The 21,671-nt window shown below is 37.0% G+C and overlaps 1 protein-coding gene across 1 annotated transcript in view; it reads right to left on the reverse strand.

The window, feature by feature from the left end:
- The window catches only part of JAG2 (jagged 2), an 84,604-nt gene that overhangs the window by 8,463 nt on the left and 54,470 nt on the right, over nucleotides 1-21,671 (reverse strand). Inside the window, exons 7-21 of the mRNA XM_026088637.1 lie at nucleotides 16,291-16,421; nucleotides 15,783-15,902; nucleotides 13,527-13,640; nucleotides 12,550-12,663; nucleotides 11,849-11,962; nucleotides 11,309-11,355; nucleotides 10,847-11,020; nucleotides 8,341-8,491; nucleotides 7,864-8,028; nucleotides 7,151-7,264; nucleotides 5,592-5,705; nucleotides 5,051-5,164; nucleotides 3,915-4,031; nucleotides 2,820-2,847; nucleotides 1,667-1,752 (exon numbers count right to left, since the gene is read on the reverse strand). Of these exons, the coding sequence (XP_025944422.1) occupies nucleotides 1,667-1,752; nucleotides 2,820-2,847; nucleotides 3,915-4,031; nucleotides 5,051-5,164; nucleotides 5,592-5,705; nucleotides 7,151-7,264; nucleotides 7,864-8,028; nucleotides 8,341-8,491; nucleotides 10,847-11,020; nucleotides 11,309-11,355; nucleotides 11,849-11,962; nucleotides 12,550-12,663; nucleotides 13,527-13,640; nucleotides 15,783-15,902; nucleotides 16,291-16,421 (1,703 nt within the window). The remainder of the gene's footprint in view (nucleotides 1-1,666; nucleotides 1,753-2,819; nucleotides 2,848-3,914; nucleotides 4,032-5,050; nucleotides 5,165-5,591; nucleotides 5,706-7,150; nucleotides 7,265-7,863; nucleotides 8,029-8,340; nucleotides 8,492-10,846; nucleotides 11,021-11,308; nucleotides 11,356-11,848; nucleotides 11,963-12,549; nucleotides 12,664-13,526; nucleotides 13,641-15,782; nucleotides 15,903-16,290; nucleotides 16,422-21,671) is intronic.

Below are 21,671 nucleotides of genomic sequence, written 5' to 3' on the forward strand. Positions count from 1 at the left end.
TGATGCAACTTCTCTTAATGAGTTTCAAATAGTGAGTAGATTTCATTTAGTACATACGGACTTAGCACAAAAGCCTCTTAAAAATCAACCTTAAGAAAAAGTTCAGAAGCTTAGCCAGAGAAATTGACCAAAAAAGGCAAGAAAGCAATGTGCATTGAGATTACAGAATGGCTGAGGTTGGAAGGGACCTCTGGAGATCATCTAGTCTATGATGATCATCTAGTCCAGATGCATAGTGAAGCATTACTTGTTATCTTGGGGAAGTGGTCAACGCTAATATATGTAACAGTCTACCAATACATGCAACAGAAACCAGCCTGCCAAGCTGTGAGCCACAGGCACTGTTTCCTTTTCAACCATAACTGTCCTCTCCCAAAACATCTTTTAAAAGGTTCCCCTGCACTGAAAACCAACACCCACCTCAGGCCTTCAGAAAGGCCTTTAAATGCAGATTCTTGGCTGATACACAAAATCAGCTCATCTTCTGTGTTGCACAGTTGTTTTTTTTTTGTTTTTTTGAAAATAAACATGCAAGTAGTAATAGTGTGATCATTATCTGAGTAGCCAATGGAAACCAAATGGTTGTGGAAGAGCTTTTGGTTCTGTTCTATCGTCCTTCAAAATCACTTTCAGATGAAGTTTTAAGCAAACAGAGAAGTATCTAAGCTACTACAGGGTTTAATCACTCCTTCCTCCTCTCTTCAAGCTATGTTGGTTTAACATACATTATTATCTGCAATCCCTGGTTCAACACCCAGAGATGACTAAACCAAAGCTACTGCTGTAAGTACTATGGACAACATCTGACTAGATGTGTCAGCTCATTTACTGTCTGTCAGAATGAGCATGGAATCTCAACCTAAAAGCACTACACTATTGCTGGAGTTGAAGGACCAGGCCCAACAGCCTTGAGGCCACAAAATCTCAGTCTGATCTACCAAAGAAGTAGACAAGCTGTGTAAAAATGGAGTACATCATATTCAAACATATAGGGTAATGTTCCATTGTAAACAGRGGGAGGGAGGGGGAATCCCCTCCAAACAGAACAAAACCCCAAACCCACCACCCAATATAAACCACCCAAACTTCTCCACAACATTCAAATGCAATCTTATGGTCCTTTTCCTTCTTTTCAGTTTCTCTGTCTTTCAAGCTACTTGAAGTGYAAATAGGTTGGTTTTATAGCTTTGAAAGACTTGCAAAACGTGGTGAGCCACTAAATAACATGCCAGCACTACACTCCTCATGTTCGTTTTCATTAATGTCTCAGTGGATTTCTATTTCTAATGTTACGAAAAAAGTCTAACAAAACAAGTCATCTTTAACACACAAAAAGTTGCTTACCGAGAAAATACCTAAAACATAATGAGCTGTTATGAAGCTAGTAGCCCAGAACCTTCAGAAGTGTCTGACAAAATCCAGCAACTGAGACTTTGAGTACAATTTAAGCCAAATCATTCTGGTTGCATTTAATGAAATGAAGAAAGGAACAAACAAAGGTCCCATTATTTACAAGGTGAGAATCAGCGCCTGAATATTCAGTTGGATTCTGCTTCATTATTTGGAATTCAGCTGACCTAATGCATAAAGGGTCAAAGGGTGTTCTTTGTGATTTTYGCGTCAGAATGGTACAGCCTTTTAGTTCTTTACCCATACAGGTACTTACTAATTCTGCAGTCAGGACCAGCAAACCCAGGCGCACATTCACATCGAAACCAATTCACACCATCAACACAGATGCCTCCATTGTAACTGTAAAAATAATAAACCTATCATTACAACAAGCTTTCTCAGGGTAGATTCACAAGTCTAAAGATGAGCAAAAACCATAGGTCTCTCACACAGCCTGTTCAAATGCAAATTTCTATTGTCCCTATTCAGGGTACTTTCTCACTATTCAACAATACAGAATTAAAAAGTCCCTGATAATTCATAATACAAGTCTACTTAATAAGCCATCTGCATTGTTTCATTGATCTCCCTAATTAAAGCTTTGTTAATTAAACCTTCTGCTGCTGTTTAGAGGGATGATCTATTCCTACCAACAGGGAAAGCATACTGTTAGATAAATAATATTGCTTAGTAAATCACCTGTTAAAACAGCAACATCCTACAAAAATGCGTGTGTGTGGGGAGGGTGGGAAGTATGTTAACAGAACTCGGGGAAATAAAGCAGCACTGTGCAGCATATACAAAGAAAAGATGAGGTTTTGCAAATTTTTTTGAAATCATGAGGTACAGGTTATTGCATCAGAAGTCAGCAACAGGGAAAGWTAAGGCAGATGTTTACTTAATTCATATATCAGTATTTTTCCTCTTCAGTCATAAATATAAACTTTTATTTAACATAGTATTTATTGCATCTTTCAAAAAATTTATTTTAAAACATATTTACTTAGAGTATTTGATCTGAGTGTTTTCATATTCATCTAAATTTATCTATTGTAAAGTAAGTTTTCAATTATTTCTCACATTTTTCATTCTAAAACTCAGTTGTAGGTATTTGAAATGTTATCCTGAGTTTAATTGCATACTATAATAATTCAGCAGACAGTTCTGGCATTACAACTACACTCTAAAATAATACTTTATCTGTACATGTATTCATCAACTCAGGACTGTGTTTTGTGATCTTCTTCGCTGTCAAAGAACAAATAAGGCATACCTAAAAACTAAAACAACTGTTTAAAGTTATTTTTACAAAGGCTGGCTTCAGTTGCTTCCAGGGTAGAATCAGTTCTAATTTGTAATGGAAATTGCTTTTACTATGCTCATTTTTGTTTTCACAATAGTTAGAGAACTGAGGTTCTCATACTTACCACGGATGAGGATTGCAGTCATTGGTATCTGTAAAAAGAGGAAGAATACAAACTACTGCAACTTGTTTGGCATATTTGTTTTCTACTGTATATCATGTCAAACCCATCTCTCACATTATAAATGAAAGCAAAGAACATTAATACAAAATAGACTGTTCTTTTGCCCCCACATACACTTGCAGCAAAAATTCAGTTAGACTTAACAGACCACAGAGATACCTTAAATGTTATGAACAAAGTGACAAAYGCAGAATTTTATTTTAACAGCTTCTGTATGTTTTGAGATATCAACAASACAGACTGAAATGTGGCATGATGGCAACACAACAGAGAAATAAAACAAGATATCAGCAGCATTGCTGGTGGCCAATTCAACCAGGCTCTAAAAGCTTTTTAAAGGATCACCATCTCTTTGGTATTTCACATGTATGTGAACGGCTACACAGCCAGATTTCTTAAGCAAATCTTTCCCATTATAAAAACATCTGAATTATTTGTTAGCATTTACACTAATATAGTCAGTTTTAAAAGGCTTTAAAAGCTAGTTACGGCATACAACAATACAAGAGTAATTTCAGAGTAGATTTAAAGTAAAAATGGAGCTAAGATGTAGATTTTCTACATGTTATTCCTTGGAAAAAAAAAACACAAATGCAGGCTTTACTCCACCTAATCAATTCATTGTGATGGTATGTCAAAGTAGTTAACTGCTATCCTCAGAGAAAACAGCTGTAARTGACAGAATACAAACTACTGCCTTCCTTTCCACATACTTTTCATTACCAAAATTAATATGCCGAGCAAAACAATCCTCACAAAAATGCATTCCCAAAGATTGTTTTTCTATAGGAAGCTGAAGGCTTATTTTGGCAGTGACTGGGCAAAAAAAAAAGAAAAGAAAAGAAAAAAGAGAGACAGACACACAATTTCTTCATTCATTAGACAAGCGTCATCTTCTTTACCTACTTCCCACCCTGATTCAGATATTTTTGGCACGTGAACTCTATAAACTTGCTTTGTTTCAGTTAACTGCTCTGAGCCAGACACTCCTAATATCCCAGGGGAATGCAGGGGAAGAAAGGAGAAAAGGCTTACTCTGTGTGCATGTGCGTCCTTCCCATCCTTCTTTGCAGATACAAGAAAAGGAATCTCCACTGCCAACACATGTTCCACCATTCATGCAAGGGTTTGGAATACAGCTGCTGTTTTTAGCTTTGTTTTAAAACAAAGAAAACAAAAAGATTTCCAGTTTCATCTGGATAGGCCAATATTGCTATCCTGAACAGTTTTATTCAGCACCTTATGATTTACAGGAAAGTTGAAAGATTCTAAAAGAATCTTATGTACGATAATCTCTTTCCTATTCCTACCTTCACTATCATCTTCTCCCCCACACTTTTTTTAAATAAGCCTTCATGGTTCAATCATTACCCATTTTCCCCCCATCTGTATAAACATCCTTCAAGTATTTCTCATTTCCTACTCTGGTTGCAAGTCACACAGGTCATGAGGCACATCGCACAATAAGATGCTGGCATTTAAAAACGCAGATTTTAATTAAAAGCTGTAATTATATCTAACAAGTAGAAAACCTATACTGAGTTACCTTCATCCAACTTCTTGGTCCTAATGTAAGTTTAATATTCATAAAAAATGTATCACGGAGATTGAAGTCTTCAATTCATTCAATCTCCAGAATATCAAGAGTAGTTCCCTACAGTAGCATGCAATCGCTTAGAAAGAACAACTTCTTCCTCTTCATTTCATTTTTCCTGGGTATGTCTGCACATATTGCTCCCTTGGTCACAAAATTACTCATATTATGACCTTTAAAGCAAAGCTGAGGACTAACTTCCCTGAAAACCTTCATACAGGGTGTCTACAGACTAGTACACAAGTCAGTGCAGGAGCGTAAGCATTCCAAACCAGCCTTCAGAGGAGCTATAGAAAAGACTATGTAAGCAGCCTAAGGAGAACAGCTTTCTAAGAATCACTGTCTAGTCTTAGGTGACAAACCACCTGCCCAGGATATGAATGCTGTTGGTGGCTGATTACTCAGACATTTTTCTAGACAGTGGAAGAACATACTCAAAACTTCAGTCACCAGCCAACGGGAATGGCTTTGAACTAGCCAGAGGAGACAGGCTTGCCCATCAACCAAATGGTTAAGTATTATCTTAACTCTTCTCTGCTTGGTCCTGTTTTTTTCTGTGGGCAACTCAGAAGCTTACCAATGTTGCAAGTACTTCCTATCCATTCTGGAAGACACGAACAGCGGAATGTATCTCCATCATCATAGCAAGTTCCACCATTGCTGCAAGTATTTGCATCACACTGGTATTCACCTACACATCACAATACAGTAATAATTAAAATACAGCAAGTCTGGACCAATAGAAATAAAAGAATAAAATAAAAAGTAAGAATAAAGAATAAAAATACTTTGTCACAAAATTACTTTTAACTGAAAGAAGACTTTATACTTAAATGCAACAGCACTAGAAACACAGTTCCATGTGCTCTGTTACTGTAAACAAACCAAAACAGCTGAAGTTAAGAGCATCTCTTAAGACATTATCCCACTCTAATTTGTCCAAGAATATTTATTTTAAAATGTTTAATTTTGTTGCTGGGAAACTCACAGAGGTAATGAAAGTATGCCTATTTTTTCACTGCAATTGTTTAATTTTAAATTTCAGGAACTCCCGTCTCATGAGGAGAAAGAAAACAAATCCTTGGGTAAACTAAAGATCAAAGTAAAAGAACACTTACGTGAATGGCAAGTTTTGCCTTTCCAGTCATTCTTACACTCACAATAGAAGTCATTCACCAAATCAATGCATCGGCCACCATTGTGACATGGGTTAGGAGAACAGTCATTGAAATCTAGAAAAAGGATTATTTGATTAAATGATCTAGCCTTGCCAAGACCATGAAAGAGTATAAAATATTTCTTTATACTAAAGAGGAAAGAAAAATTGCATTGTGTTTAGAAAGAGTGAGTTCCAAATTGTTAAGAGGTTACTACCTTCATACAAGCAATGAAAAAGAAAAACTGATTTTTGAACAGGGGGAATTATGAAAGCTTTTCTAATAGCTTAAGAGAAAAATATCATTCAGAAATTAGCAGTATAAGTACTTAAGTGAGCCAAAGTAGTTTAATCTTTCCTAATAAAGAACTACATTAGGAACTTCAGAGAAAGCTTTTTAGTATTTGCTTTGAAGTAGGACCCACAATGTCCTTGAAAGGACCCTCAATCTAGGATATCCGCATGAGATAGTTAAGGTTCCCTTTCCTGCTTTATGTCTCAAAATACAAAGAATTAACGCCTTTAGATAGCTTTACCTATRTATACACATGAATTTTAGAACAGAGGCAGAAAATTCTTTTCACTTATGACAGAAGTTTTAATAGACAGAACGTAAGTATTTCAGACTAAACTTCATCCAGACCACACAGAAACCTCTTTTGACAGTGAAGCCTACCAAAGGTTTCTTAGCCTTTATTTCACATCTCATTTGGTATAAATCCTGTAATAAATCTCAGTAAGACCTTGCCCTCATGGTTTAGAAGCAGCTTCATTCAGAGTAGAAAGTCACATTTAGTAAAGCATTAACTACAGTTCCCTTTGAGGTAACCTGACTGTAAACTGGCCTAGCACACTACTTTGTCTTAACCAAGGCCTAAAAAGTCTCAAGCCAGGGTAGCAAGAGTAAAAGCCTGCTCCCACTGAACCCAGAATACAAGCTGCTCTAAGTCCCCAYGATATTTATTAAATAAAACTTCAAACTTGCAGTTTTTTACCATTGAATTAGACATTAGATTTATAATTTCTTTGATAAGGTGGAAGCACATTATAGCTTGAACTAGTTTTAAGAAAAAAAAAAAGAAGAAAGAAAAAGAAAAAACAACCCACCACACACACTGGCAAAAAAAAAAGCAGCTACTGGTATTGGTATTACTGGACCAGGCAAGGGACAAGCTTTTATGTACATTAAGTGCTAAAAGGTACCTACGCTTATAGTGATAAAAGGAGTATAACGAATCTTTCTAACAGAATCTGTCACTTTCACCTCTCCTCAGGAGAAAGTTTTCTTCCCCCGAGAAATATCCTGTACTATTGCAAACAATCAGGTTTTCCTCCTTTTAAAGTAATTGAACCCTTTGGAGCTGCTGTCCAAAACCCTTGAAAATACTTGGCACACAACACTGGATAAAAGGTTCCTATGGAACAGAGAAACTCTACGCCATTATTAACCTTGTATCAACCATCGTCAACTGCTGCTGCAAAGCTGTAACATTCAGCATGGAAATGCTTAGCAGTACTCACTTGTATCACACAACTCTCCTTCCCAGCCACTTGAGCAGAAACACCTAAATGAATCAACCTCATCAATGCATGTTCCACCATTCTTGCAAGGCTTCCCAAGACAATCATTGATATCTACAACAATAAAAAAGTCAATACAATTGCTCGAGGCTGTCTTCATCCATGCATATGAGTGTTTTAGATTTAAGTCTCTAGGACCAACACCATAAAGCTATACTCCACTTGCACATACATAAGAACAGCTCATAACATCYGTTTTCAACATTGGTAAGGGTTCTAGATGTATTCTCTCACATATCAAAACAAACCAGAACATTAAGTTTGTCTGAGAAAAATAGCCAATGTTCAAAAAACACCTGAAGCAGCAATGCATATGCTCCTAAGTTGTGCTGTCAACATGTCTGTCCCTTGTTTACCATTCTCATGTTGGAGGAATCCATGGCTTCTTGTGAGAAGACTGCCCACAGAGGTGGTGGGTATAAGACACATTTCCACTTAAGTTTGGACTGAAGTCTTTCACAGAGAAAAGCGAACTACTACAAAGACACAACTGTTACCAGAAGAAACTGGACTTGAACCATTATGCTGCAAACAGTGCTCTATGCACCTTCATTAAAATCCTAATGTCATATTTTATGTTTTAACATTTCAAAACAAAGTTTCTTAAGGAAGGCTTAGATTAGCAAAATCATTTGAAAGAAATTCCCACTTACTTTCATGACAGTATATTCCAGTAAAACCTCTTTCACAGGCACAGGTAAAATTCCCTCCTGGTTGACTAATACACCGTCCATGAGGCCCACAAACGTTAGATGAAATGAAACGGATTCCTCCTTGGGTAGCATTAGTGAAGACTTCTATTGTACAGCTGTCTATTACTAAGAATGAGAAGTATACCATCAATTGTACTAACGATCTGCATCACCAATCAGTTTACAGTTTTAAAAGAAGTTACACAAAGATTAAGACTGCTTACAACCTGAAAGTTTTTATATTAACTATAATTCACCGTCTCCCCCTTTATAAATAAGGAGTATTACAAGCATATTTTCCCACTGCCCCACGCTACTTCACAAGGTTTAAGCAAATAAAGTGTTTCTACATTATGCTATTACCAAATATACTATTGTGCTCTCATTTTTAAGGTACCGCCAATAYATTAAGACAACTTTGTGGACAAGAGCAGGTACCTTTACAAGAATTGTTCTTGCAGTGGTCCTTGAGATGCGAACAATTCTTTCCATCATAGTCATCAGGGCAGGCACAGTAATAATCTCCTCCCAGATCATAGCATTTAGCCCCATTCTGGCAAGGGTTAGGTTCACAGAAATCAATATCCATCTGTAAGAAAGACCACAGTTAGCAGCAGCTGCTTGATTTCCCAGGAGTAATCAGCTTTATCTATGTTGCCATAGACAAAGATGAAACTAATTTACAAGGAAACCCAAGTTTAAAGTACTTTTATGAATTGTCTGTATTGCATTCCATTTTGCAATGCAGATATAAACATCAAGCTACTTTAGTCAATCCTAATACAAAGCATTTCTGATACCATTATAGAGATATCCCTTTTTTGCAGAAGGCTGAATAAGCACATTTGCAATAACTTTTCAAAAAACATGAGAAGATACTGTACTGTGACTATTTGGGATCATTCCTCTTTCCTTCACACCTACATACAAAGTGCTATGAGGTGAGTTAGTTACTGGTGCACTTGCCAATGTCACACCTGCAAGATTCTGACGTACATACAACCTTAAAAAGCTATTCTCTAGGGCAATTTATTTCTCCTCCCATCCTAACAAACACACAGGATTTATCACAGAACCACACAATTTGGAAGGGACCTCCAGAAGTCAGCTAGTCCCACTTCCTGCTCAAAGCAGGTCTGGTTAGACCAAATAGGTCAGGGCCTTAACCCTTACCAGTACCACTGGTATGCCAGTTTACACTTACGCACACACCCCCACCCCCCAATACAGATGTCATTTGAACACTTCTTGCCCTCCAATTCAAAAGCAAAACTTAAACCTAGTTTTCATAATACAACCTTTAATACAGACACATCCTTGCAAGAAAGCAATGCAGCTTCTTCTATGTCTTAAACTGACATAGAAATCTAAGCCATAGAAGATCACTGACTGGTGATGCCCTAAATCAGCTTCAAAATCCTCAAAGCAGCCTCAAAAGTTATATTTATTACATCACAGTACCTTTTCTACAAATTATTATTCTTAAGGACTGTTTCCCTCCCAGCCTGCTAAGTGAATCTTTTCCACTATCCTCCTTGTGAGGAAGGAGGACCTTCTCAACCTTACAGAGTATTATAAAATAAAGTCCAACAGTGAATTTGATGAGGATGTTTAATAGCTCTATAGATAAAAAGGATAAAAAAATTAAAAACTAACCAAAACAGAAGGCACACAAATAAACTTTTGTCTGAATTCAGTGCAGCATGTACAATTCCACCTGCAGAGAGATTTTCTGCAAACTATATTGCTCTGTCATACGGAACATTTAAAGTAGATTACAAAAAATAATTAAAGTCTGAAAAAGATTCTCAGATCTCCTCTATCAGATGTCTCCATTTGTTTCCTTCCATTAGTGTAAATTTTCCCTTCCCAGTGCAAGTCCAGTAGCTGGTATTTTAGCATCTGGAATCAATGGTAGATATTTCCTGCAATACAAAAGGCAAGCAGCCAACTCCTCCTTCCCCCCTCCTCCTCTTTCAAACAGATTAGCTAAAACTTTAATTATACAGTATGGTAGGTTCCAGACAGGAGTAAAGCTTTCAAGCTATGATCCTTATGTAGAAATGGCATATGATCTATGAGCTACTGTACCAGCTTATTAACTGGTCATTATCTGCAAACTTTTTTAGTTTTAAATAAAAGTAGATCATTGTTTCTTTAACAATACAGATGCTTTACAACTGAATTACGCCACGAAAAATTCTGGAGGAAATCCAACACAAAATTCTAATTCAATGTTCCCAGATGATGTTGTCTTGCTAGTTATAACACTTAGGTGAATTTGGCTGTCACAAAAATAARAGCTGCAAACTGCGTATTTAAGGCAATATCATCTTACACTGAATAGAAAAGTCTAATGTCCTCCTTAGATAGGGGCAGATCTTCATTACCTTGAAGTATTTTAAATACAAATTATCACCAGCACTTCAGTATTTCAGATCCGAATTCTTAGTTAAGTAACAACACTACACRCTTCTGCGGTGATCTCAAATTGAAAGTTCTGAGAGTCAATACTTACACATCCACCTGTCTTTAATTATGTGGATGTTCCTACCAAGAGCAGTGCTATTACTTGAAAGTTAATTCAATTATATACTTCAGAGTTAGTAGGATGAAGGCCTAACACATTTTGGTGTAACAAAAGGACACAGGTCCTAAAAATTTCAAAGGAAAATGTTTCAAGCTTAAGAGATACTTGCAGCTTTAAAACATTTAGGAGATCCAACACCTATGCACAATAATTTACAGTACATTAGGCTGCAGCTTTAAATGTTACAGGTGCTATGACACCACTGTATAACAAATTTGCTTATTCAGAGTGTCAAGTAACAGCTATGGTAGCCAGCTTTAGCTTTGGGTTACTCTAATTTAAACCAGAGACATGTTTCTTTCCAGAACTCCATCCATGAAAGCTATTGTAGTAATGTCACACCACTGCCCTCACCTCACAGAAGACTCCTGAGAAGCCCTGTGAACAGAGGCAAGTGAATCCATTCACCAGGTCTTTGCAACGTCCTCCATTTTGGCATGGATTGCTTTCACACTCRTTTGTTTCCCTCTCACAGTTTTTTCCTGTGAAACCACGAGGGCATAAGCAATGGTAACCATTCACTTCATCCTGCACAGGAGGGAAAGAAAAAGCAAAAGTGGGAAGACATGTTTATTATATAAAACATGTACACAAGAATTTGAAGTATTTCCATGTTCTGCATTTATGAATGAACAGCAGTAGCACTACATAAAGTTATTTTTAAGAAAGGTAGCAAGAGCCTAGAAGTGCAGCACTAGACTTAACATATTTTACTTTGTTCTGACTAGTTATGAATTCTATAATTTGCAATTACAGGTTGGTTAAATGAGGTTGCAAAGTTTAACTTCCACACAAAATATAATTGAAAAGAGTTACCTTACAAGTCCCTCCATGCTGACATTGTCCATGACAGTCATTAATATCTATGGATAAAATACAGAAGGCATTAGAATTTATAGCAAAAGATTAATGCCTGCAGAATAAAAGGCAGAACAAATGATTTTCAGAAAGGATTTTTATAGAAAGTTCAGTGGAAAACAAGGAAATTTGATTTCTTAAGCAATTCTCATTTTAAAGAATTTGGAACTCAGTGGAATAGAAGTTACATCAAATAGTATCAGCTACTTTCACATCTAATGTTTTAGGTAAAAAGATAGAGTCTGGGATGAGTAGTTCTGCTCCAGGGAAAGAATTACAAAAGTTACCAGAGTAAGTCCATTTTAACACCAATTGCACCTCTAAATAAATCTTCACACAGTATTTTATATTTACTTTGCTGAAAGTTAAGAAAATCCTGACAGTAAGTATTTTTTCCTTGTGCAAGAATCTATATTATCATTCATCATACTTGTTTTTTTTTTTTTAAAGAAAAAAAACATATCCTATGATTAGCATACATACTAAAGAAATACTAACTGATATGACAATTTACTCCTGTCCATCCTGGAATGCAGTCACAGTAATATCCACCAATGAGATTTTTGCAAGAGTAAGCATTAACACAGGGTTTCCCCTCACACTCATTAGCATCTGTGAAAGAAGATAAAAGAAAGAAGAGAATAAAGAACAAACCCAGAAACAGATTACCCCAGCACCACGCAAAGTTTCCATGCAATCCAAGCATCAGAAGCTCATATTATGTTTTGGTAGGCCACTAAAACCCTTACATACCATTGGTTTTCAATGCACAGTTGTCTATTAGCTGCACATGCATGTTATCTTACTTTTCCCCTTTGCCAAAACCCAAAAGGTAATGTTAGTCAGGACAAATCCCTCCCTTGCTTCCATAAGCTGATGGTTATTCCAAGTATAAAGTCAGTTACTGTACTGCCACCATTAAGTAGGAGCTACCATCACCAATGCTGTATGTTGGAATAGAAAAAGTTATCAAGCACTCTAGAAGAACTATTATAAATAAGCTTAAGTCRGCACTTTTATGGTTACAGATACACTTCAGTTTTTAAGCTCTATTAAAGACGACGTAAGACACCAATAGCAACACACACCTTAGATGTTTACTTCAATAACTGTCATGACCGAGATACACTAAGTAGAATTACTCATTACTTTGGAATAAGTCTCCAATGGTTTTCAAACTACAGAAAGCAATTACTTACCAAGCTGACATGTTGCTCCAATCCACTGCTGTGGACATATACACTCAAATGCATTAATACCGTCAATACAGGTCCCTCCTCGAGCACAAGGGTTAGATGCGCATTCATCAATATCTGTGAAGTCAGAATGTGCCTTCCATAACATGGTCCAAAATTTGGCTTAAGTCATTTTGAGATGGAGGGGGAGGTTCTAATAAGCTTATTAACAGAATAAAATTTCTGACCTAATTTTTAGACTCTTCTCACATCTTTAAAATATAATTAGGGAGAAAGAAAAATTTTGCAATTTTCTATTTGCAAATAAGCAAGAAGATTCAATAAATCTTCCAACAATTAACACATTCATTGAAAGCCATGTTCCTAGATGATAATGCAAATAACTTTAAGCAATAATTTTCTGGAGATAGTTGCTGTGGAAAAAAGAATAAGAGTCCTCTGTTCTAAATCACAGACAAGATGCAAACCCAACCCAGGTACCTACTAGCAGTTGAAATATTATATCCATCCATACAGAAGTTTGGACYGTTCTCCTGTCTTCCTAACCAGAGACTTTAAACATATAACTGAAAAATACTCTTCAACTACTTTGAGAAGCAGAGAACCTTTCATGTTTACATTTCTTAAAATGAATCCACAATGTACTTTGCTTTAGTCCAGCTAAGTAGTTAAAAATTGTACTATAAGCTTTGGCAACATAGGGAATATTTCTTTATATAGGTCTAACAAAAGCTTGAAGTAGGTAACATGATCTAATTAGGCTTTTGCTAACCTTTAGATCTAAACCGCATCAAATAGATGCTGCTTTTAATACCACAGGCCGCACAGTACCATTAATCTTTTCAGTCTCCCAACACAACTGTTAAAATCCAGATAGTGCAGAAGATTAGCAATTCCATAACCACAGAGCATGATTAAAAGCAAGCTGTATCAGCCCTCCCAACCCAAGTGGTCAGAGTCATCAGTCAATGCATACCCACCAATTGCACATGTTGGTCCACTCCACCCTGGTGGGCAATGACACTTGAAGCCTGATGAAATTTCATGACAAATTCCACCATTAGCACAGGGATTAGATACACAAGCGTGCTCCGCTGGAGAAAGAAAAGAGRGAAAGAAATTCTTGGTAAATATTCTTCCAACATCAAATAAGGGGAACTTACATGGTAAGGAAATGAGTTCTGATAAAAAGTGACCACAAGCATGAGGAGTGAAGAGGTGCCTGCACAGAAGTTCGGATGCCAGCACTTTTTCCCCCCTGCCTCTCTCTTCTTCCCCTCCTCCTCCTCTCTTCAGCCAGAGGAAAGAGATTTGCCGTACGAAAGGTCTTGAATAGCAGTATCAATTTAAGTAACAAAGGTCTGTTTAGCTGAATTCTAATACTGTTCCTTGGAAACAGCAAATAGAGTTGCTTGCATTTTATAAGCTATACTGCCCAGGGACACTCCATGTAGGGCTGTAAGACCTGCAGAAGTTCGAGGCTTTAAGTTTTACTATGTAAAACTTCAATTGTTGCTAGAATTTTTATTTTGGAACCTTTCTTTCAGGGATGTTATCTAGCCTGTAAATTGAATTTACATTGTCTTGAATGTTAGATAATAGTGATGAAAACTGATCATAAAGCAATCTTTGGCTAACATTCATAATAGAACTTGTCAAATGTGTGGCTCACTTTATCCCCGCCTCCTCATCTAGAGAGACAAGTTGTTTCCTCACAACTTTATGGGCAAGCTAGGACAATGTTTCATCCATTTTAGCCAGAAGTTTGCAGCATATTATACCAACTGAAGCAGAATTCAAACTTTGATAGTATCATCAATATCATACAGCACTTTATAGAAGTTCAAATAAGATCTACACCCTGACAAACGTGAAATGCTCTACAGATAATGCAGTTTAGTGAACTTAGAGCCCAAACAGATAAGTAGAAGAAAAAAAAAGGGGGTCTTCCATCCACACTTATGATTATTAAGTAAAATTCAGAGTAAGACTGGAAATACTACATTTAAAAAAAAAAGTAACAAGGAGCAAGATTGCAGAATACCCAGCTGAATACTATGGGTGGGGAAAAAAAAACAAAAAAAAAACTGAAAGATATCCTAAGGTGAACAAGGACATTCAAAGTTTCCATTCCCCTCCAAACATCACATCCTTTTCTAAAGGAAATGGAAAAGATGGATTATTATACACTTGCCCCTTTATCTCTAATTAGGGGCAGAAGGGTCAAGAAAAGTCTTCAAATACAAAAATAATCTCAATTACATAAAGACTTGGATCTTATATATAACACAACTACATAGGTATACATTAAAAAAGCCATACACTATTTTTATAATGGTGAGACAGGAAGCAGTTCTCCCATGCTGCTGTGTTGGATAGACACACATCTGTTAGACTGTAGTCAGGAAGGCATACTTCAACAGAAGTATAGTTTAAATGCTTTCCTCCATTTTGGCAACACAAGCAGAGAGGCCACATTTTCAGTTGACTGTTTAAACTATGCTCAAGGTGACTCTATAAGAGAGCTTGAGCACATTTCCATGACTGTTAACATTTGCATCATTAATTCAAATGTATCACAAGTCCCATATTAAAAGCTGACTTTAAAATGAAGTTTGTAAATCAAAAAGGAAAAGTTAACACATATGCAGCTAAAAATTAGGCGAAAATGCCTGTAGGGTCTATTACAATTACCTTCCTTAGTCTTCAGCTAATATAAGAGGATGCTACAAGTGCACGTTTACATGCAAGTCAGCAGAAGATAAGGAAACAGGTAGCAGTCAGAAAGGTATCACAGAAAGGTGCAGCTGTGTCCCATTTCCAGGAGACTATCTCAATTGCACGTTTGGGTTAGAGAACTGAAGAAACTGAAGGAAAAACATTCCTGGCCCAATTTAAATACAAGGGAGACAGTGGTAGCATTTCTGTTGTCATCAGCGGCTTTTTGACTAGACAACTTAAGATAGCAAACAGGAGAAGCAGGAAACAGAGCTGGCATAGCTCCACTCACACACAAAAATAAAGATCAATTTGTGAAGAGAATGGATACATTGCATGCCATCATTTTTGACATCTCAATTCTCAGAAGCCAAGAGAGCTTTAGGAAAGAAGAAAACAATCCTCTCCACTCCACAAAAGTGCAACAACAAGCATATAAAAAAAGYCACCAGTCTAGAGCAAAGCCCAGCCTGAAATAGTTTCCCATTTCACAAGATACATGCAACATCCAGAAGTACCAATTTCACAGTTCTTTCCAGAATAGCCATCAGGGCAAGCACAGCGATATTCATCTGGTTCAGTATTCATACAGGTTCCTCCATTTAGGCAGGGATGGTGATTCCCACAGTAATTCAGATCTGGGCAGAGAAAAGAAATGTCAATTGACAGGGAAAAAAATCTCAGTGTTATCACTTCAATTCTTAGTCAGACATACAAATGCTCTTCTGCCTTTAACATCATTCACCCATAACATCCCCATATTCCGTTAGCTAGCTTGCCCTCTTGTTATCGTCCACAGAACAGGCAAGAATGAACAAGAGACAACTGCTTGAGTTAGAAGGGTCAGGATCATTCCAAGCCTCGTCTTAAACTTCTTATACTTACGATGTTTAAGCACCAGCTGCCATAAGAGAATTAGGGACAGAGATACTCAAGTAATTGCACACTAGCAGGAAAAAATGGTTAATGAATTATCAGTTAATCATGCGACTTTATTCATTTTTCCTGTAAATTAATGTTAAGTACCTTTGTTACAGAGCAGGCCACCCCAGTTGGTTTCGCAATTACACTGCCATGGTTCATTACAGCTCCCATGAGCACAGCCTGGGTAGCGGACACACTCATCACAGAACTGTCCTTGCCAACCATAATGACACCTAAGATGTAAGTTCACATGTTAAAAGTTAGCAACATGATGCTTAATTATCAGCATTACAGGTATTTAGAATGCTATACTTACCATTCTTAAGAACAAGGTCAACCGTTCAATGTGCAACAGATACCAAACTCTTATTTTATTTCTCCCATTTAGAAGGGACATACTAGTCCTGTTGAATATTCTTACTGGAACTCATCTTGCTTAACTGTGTTACACACCATGGCAACAAAACCACACCAAGCACTACATGTTACAAGAACTCTACATATATAAGTCATCCTTTCACAAAAGTTCAATCCTCACATAAACAATCACCTCGCACTAGGACAAGAAAGGTGATTGGCATTAAACACAMACACAAAAAAAACAACCCTACTTTTCAAAAGGAAATTAGAGACTTACTGAATCAAGCACCTTAGCTTTTTTCTATGAGCTTTCAAGAGATTAGCCAATTTGTTCTAGAGTACTAGAATTCTTGGAAGACCAGGATAGCCAAAGATGCAGCTGTCTTGTCAATTTTCTCAAGAGTAGTTTTAAGAATCCTTTTTAGAGATTGTCTATTATAGTCTCAGTGTTCTTTAGTGACATTTGTGGGGGGGGGGGGGAAAAAGTTCTTTGGATGAAAGGAGGAGAGAACAGAAACAAAAGCCATTAATAATTCACTTGTTTTAAACAGARTTGATATTGTGTCACAAGATTTCTTCAGAGACCAGTATCTTTAGATTACATTATCTGCAACAGCCCCCAGAATCTGCTGACAAAAGCATCTGTGTATGCTACAGGAAAAGCATTAAAGTCTGTGAAGTTAACAGAAAAATAAAAGGACTATATGTTTCATACACACATTTTAACCAAAAATAGTAAACGAGCTTGCTTTGTTAGGCTACCATCAGATCAAAGAAAAAAAAAGAGGTTCTGTTTGTTCTTTTAAGAGCATCTCTTATTAAGAATTTAAGAGTGATACTAGCAGAGATGCATGAAAATGCATTGAATAGGGGCTGGACGCACGCATGCTAAGGAGATATGAGCCCAAATGCCTTGAAAAGAAGCATTAGAAAGGAAACTGTACTTGTTAAAAGAATGTTGATATTATATAACTAGCATACCTTGAATACAGTTAAAAAGRCAAGACACTAAATTCTGAAGTCTGTGGGGAGAGAAGAAAGGAAAAAACAGAATATAAACTAGGAATCCTGATTCCTTGTGAATTAATCCATTTCCACTCTTTTGGTAAGCAGCATCAATTCCCAGAAAAGAAGAGCTTATGCTGACAGCACAATATCAAAATTGAAAAATCCCTTATTTAAATTTCTGCTCTTCACTTAGGCAGAAGGAATCTAGACACAGGGCTTGCAACAAGATTTTCTACATAAGCTACTCTGAATTCTTAGTCCCCCTATCTCCCCCTTATTCAAAATCTCAGAGCTGGGATCCAGATAGTACAGCCTCAACTGTGTACATAGTTCAGGGGCCTATGACTGCTTATATAAGTGACGTTGTCAGGAGCCTGCAGAACATGTCTACTCTAGCAGCAGCCTTCTCTTGCTCTATTTAGCAGTAAGGGGAAACAAATACTGCTCCTGCTAAATGTGATCTCTTCCTTCCTTCTCAGGGACAGAGAATCTTTTCAGGGGCTGGTATTAAACATTAAAAAGCACTGTAACTCACTGTTACTGGCCCCAGCCCAAATCTCCATCCATGCCAAGCTTCACACTAATGCCAGTGATTCACCATGACTATTCTAGCCAAAGCTAATTCCCCACCCACATATAACAAGCATTTTCAAGGGCTGAAAAGCTTGCATCACAAAGCAGTTAATCACAATAACTCGATTTGTTTTCCATATCAAATGGTAAYAAGTTTCTTTAAAACTGCATTGTTGATTAAGAGTGTAAAGAAAGCAATGCAGATATCTGCTCAAAACTTAAAGGCATTTTAGCACCTACTTGAATGCTTGAACATGTGTTAAAATTAGTTTAGCAGGAAGGGGTTACTGTGTTTTCATGATATTCAATGGAAACAAAGTTTACACTTAAAGTAAAGTTAYCAATAGCCCTAGGGAAATCATTTCTAGAGACTAAAAGCAGTCCAACCAGAGGAACACAGTGTTTACAAGTCAAAAGGTTACTATGTGGTAAGCTGATCAGCCTTCAGTTTACAAGGAAGAGTAAATTAGGATTTCCTCCTGAACAGGAAGTCTGGTCGCATCCTACATTAGCAGGTGCTAGAACAGCTTTAATTCCACTTCCTTCTTGAAAGATAATGTTTACATGGATCTCAGCTCACTCCTAAGAGTAAGATGTGATCAAAGTGAAACCAATTTAGAAATATGCATTTTATAGCTTATAAGAAAAATCACGTCAAAACGCAAGAGGAAAAAAGGGTTAATGATCCAATATGAGAAGCTCAGAAGGTACAGGCACAAAGGGAACATTTAGAAAAAACAGAATGCCTTTTCAAGTAATGACTGCTTGCATAAAAGCCAAAAGGAAACTGCTATTGCAGCTAATGGTGAACTACAGTTACTTCCCCCTCCCCCTCGCTGGGAATAATTTGTTGGAAGTTTCTACAATCCCAGATTTTTCAGATCTGAAAAATAAGAAAGCCAAATTTAGAGCATTCATATGAAGGATTCCCATTGTTCACGAACAAAGAAAATTCTTATAGGAATCAAGATTCTACTTCCTTTGTCCTTCCCCTCTACCGACTTCATTGCCTCTAACTCATCTTTAGAACCACAAATGCAAAACAAAATCAGAGATGGCTTAATCTTAGCCTTTACTGGGTTATTAGCAGTACAAAAGAAGCTACCATAAATAGGTTATTACAGTTAGTAACTTCCTGACAAAGTCAAAGTTTAGGCAGGCATCTGCTCTCAGACCAAAGTGTCCCTTCAGGTCAGGATTAAAATAAAGGGAGTGCAGTAGGAATAGAGGAACAATTACTAGTCATTTTCAGCTGAAGAACTTGAAGAAAAGATCCTAATAATTCTACAGACATGCTTCATAGCTTTCCATTCTCTTTGAAGGAGAGAGTCTGATGGCAATAAAAACCTAGAATTTCAATACAAGGCTGGGTGCAGAGGAGATGGCATAGAATTAACATTAGCAAAGCTTCTAGATAACATTTCAGTTTTGAGATTACAGAAACTGAAACTGTGCAGGAAGAGACCACTGTTTACATCAACAATTAGATAAACTGCAATAATTCATAGTGTGTACTTGGTTGCAATAAGCAAGTGTAGCTTGAAACAGCTAAATGCCAAGAGAAGGAAGAAGCTTCTATAGCTATGGAAGTGAACATCAATGTGTTTATAAAGAAGTAAATCCAATATCAAGAAATCCTACAGAAGCCCCTGTCATTATGGACAGTCCAATAATACATAGGTATTCAGAGGCAGGAGTGTCAGGGAGCAAAAAGGGAAGAAAAAATATCAGAAGGCTTCTYTTTCTTGCTTTTCCTAGGGCATTGATAGTTGAATACTATTAAAGTGGAACTGGTATAGTTCTAYATGAACAAAATTATTTTAAAGGACTTCGCATTCTCTATGCTCTTCTAGAACAGGTATAAATTAAGGAAAGACAACATTGATTCTTGCTTTCCTAAAAGGATGTTTGTGTTAAGTTATATAGTGAAAGCTAGGCTTAAATTTGGCTTTTAAAATCAGATAGCCAAAGAATTCAAAGGTTCCTACGCTGCTGTGCATAAACTGGTACGTTATTAGTGTATATAAGCATAAGGCCCCAAGCAATCTGGTCTAACTAGACCYACTTTGGGTAGGAGGTGGGACTAAATGACCTCTGTAGGTCCTTTTCAATCTCCATGATTGTATGATAAATCCTACAATGACAGTTATGGAAGTGATCTGGAAAGGAGAAGAAGTGTACTCAGTTCCTGATGGTGTGAAAATTAGGGTCCCTCAACACTTTTCATGATTAACTCCTTATTATCCAAAAGGAAGACACCAGTTACATACCAAGAAATTAYAGTGCTCTTAATGGACAACTTTTATTAATTCAGCTGTTTTACACAGCCTTCACACATGGTGTATTCTTCCAGTTCAATCACTTCCTGTTATTTTGGAATACTGAACTTTCTGTGCAGAAAGTTCATCTGAGGCACTATGTATCATAGGTCTCTTCTAACCACTCATCTAATCAGGCTAACCTTAACAAAATGCTCATAGTATGCAAAAGTGCTAGAGGATACCTAAATAAATTCTGTTCTAGATACAAAGTTTTGCTGGCAATTAATGCACAAGTAGACACCTAAACCACCAAAAGTCTGAAGGAAATCAAAACTACTCCTGAAGTCTGAGTCAAAACATTAAGCCTAAGAATAATAAAAAAAAATCCTAGGAAGGAAATAGGCAAGGTGGTACTGGTCTTTAACTACCACAGCCTACACCTTACTGCAGATCTTGTACATCCTAAGGCAGAAGTAAATATCATTGTGCTATGCTATTTACCCATCTAATTTTTAAGCAGGCTTTCTTGGAGGGAGCTTCTTCTGCTTAGACTTCAATTACAAGCTGTAGCCAAAACACTCAACACAGGAAAATGAAGCAATACAGTGACATTAAGAACAGAAGCAAAATGCATCATTCAGGGGTGGGGGAGAAATAGCTGTCTTAAATGGAAAACCACTAAATTTTCTGATGACGTGCACAGGATGGTGTTGCATAGGCCAGAACAATAGCTTTATATTAACCATTTACTTAAAATAGCTATAAGAAAGTCTGTTTAATCTTTTAAGAGTTTAATTGTTGCATAGCAGGCAGCAAGAGGGTCCAACTGTTAGAAGGCGATCCAAGGATTCCAAGCATCCAAATTCAATATTATAGCTATATAAGGTCACAGAAACGCTTTCTCCACTTTCCTACCTTTGAAATAGCCATTTGGTGAATAGGAAGAAAAAAAGATGCTCATTAATGAACTCAAATCATTCAATTACCTGAAAGCTTGTCTGCTTTCTCCCACTGCCCAAAATTCTTGCTAGACACAAACCTCTCCCTACAAACTTGTTTCTGCTCTAATAAAGGAAGCCACTGAAAGCTACAATTCTTGCTCCAGTACTCACCCTATTTTGAGTTTTGTGGAGGAGATGATTTGGAGGGATGGTTCAACATTGTTTACCTAGAACATGTGGGTAAAGGTTGCTTGTTAACTTGCAGCTCTAGGGTGTGTCTACATTGCGTTAGTTCAGAACAGGAGCATGCTTTTGAAGTAAACTGCCTGATTATTCCTGT

The sequence above is a fragment of the Apteryx rowi genome, unplaced genomic scaffold (genome assembly GCF_003343035.1).
Source record: "Apteryx rowi isolate R43461 unplaced genomic scaffold, aptRow1 scaffold_78, whole genome shotgun sequence".
Taxonomy (NCBI): Eukaryota; Metazoa; Chordata; class Aves; order Apterygiformes; family Apterygidae; genus Apteryx; species Apteryx rowi.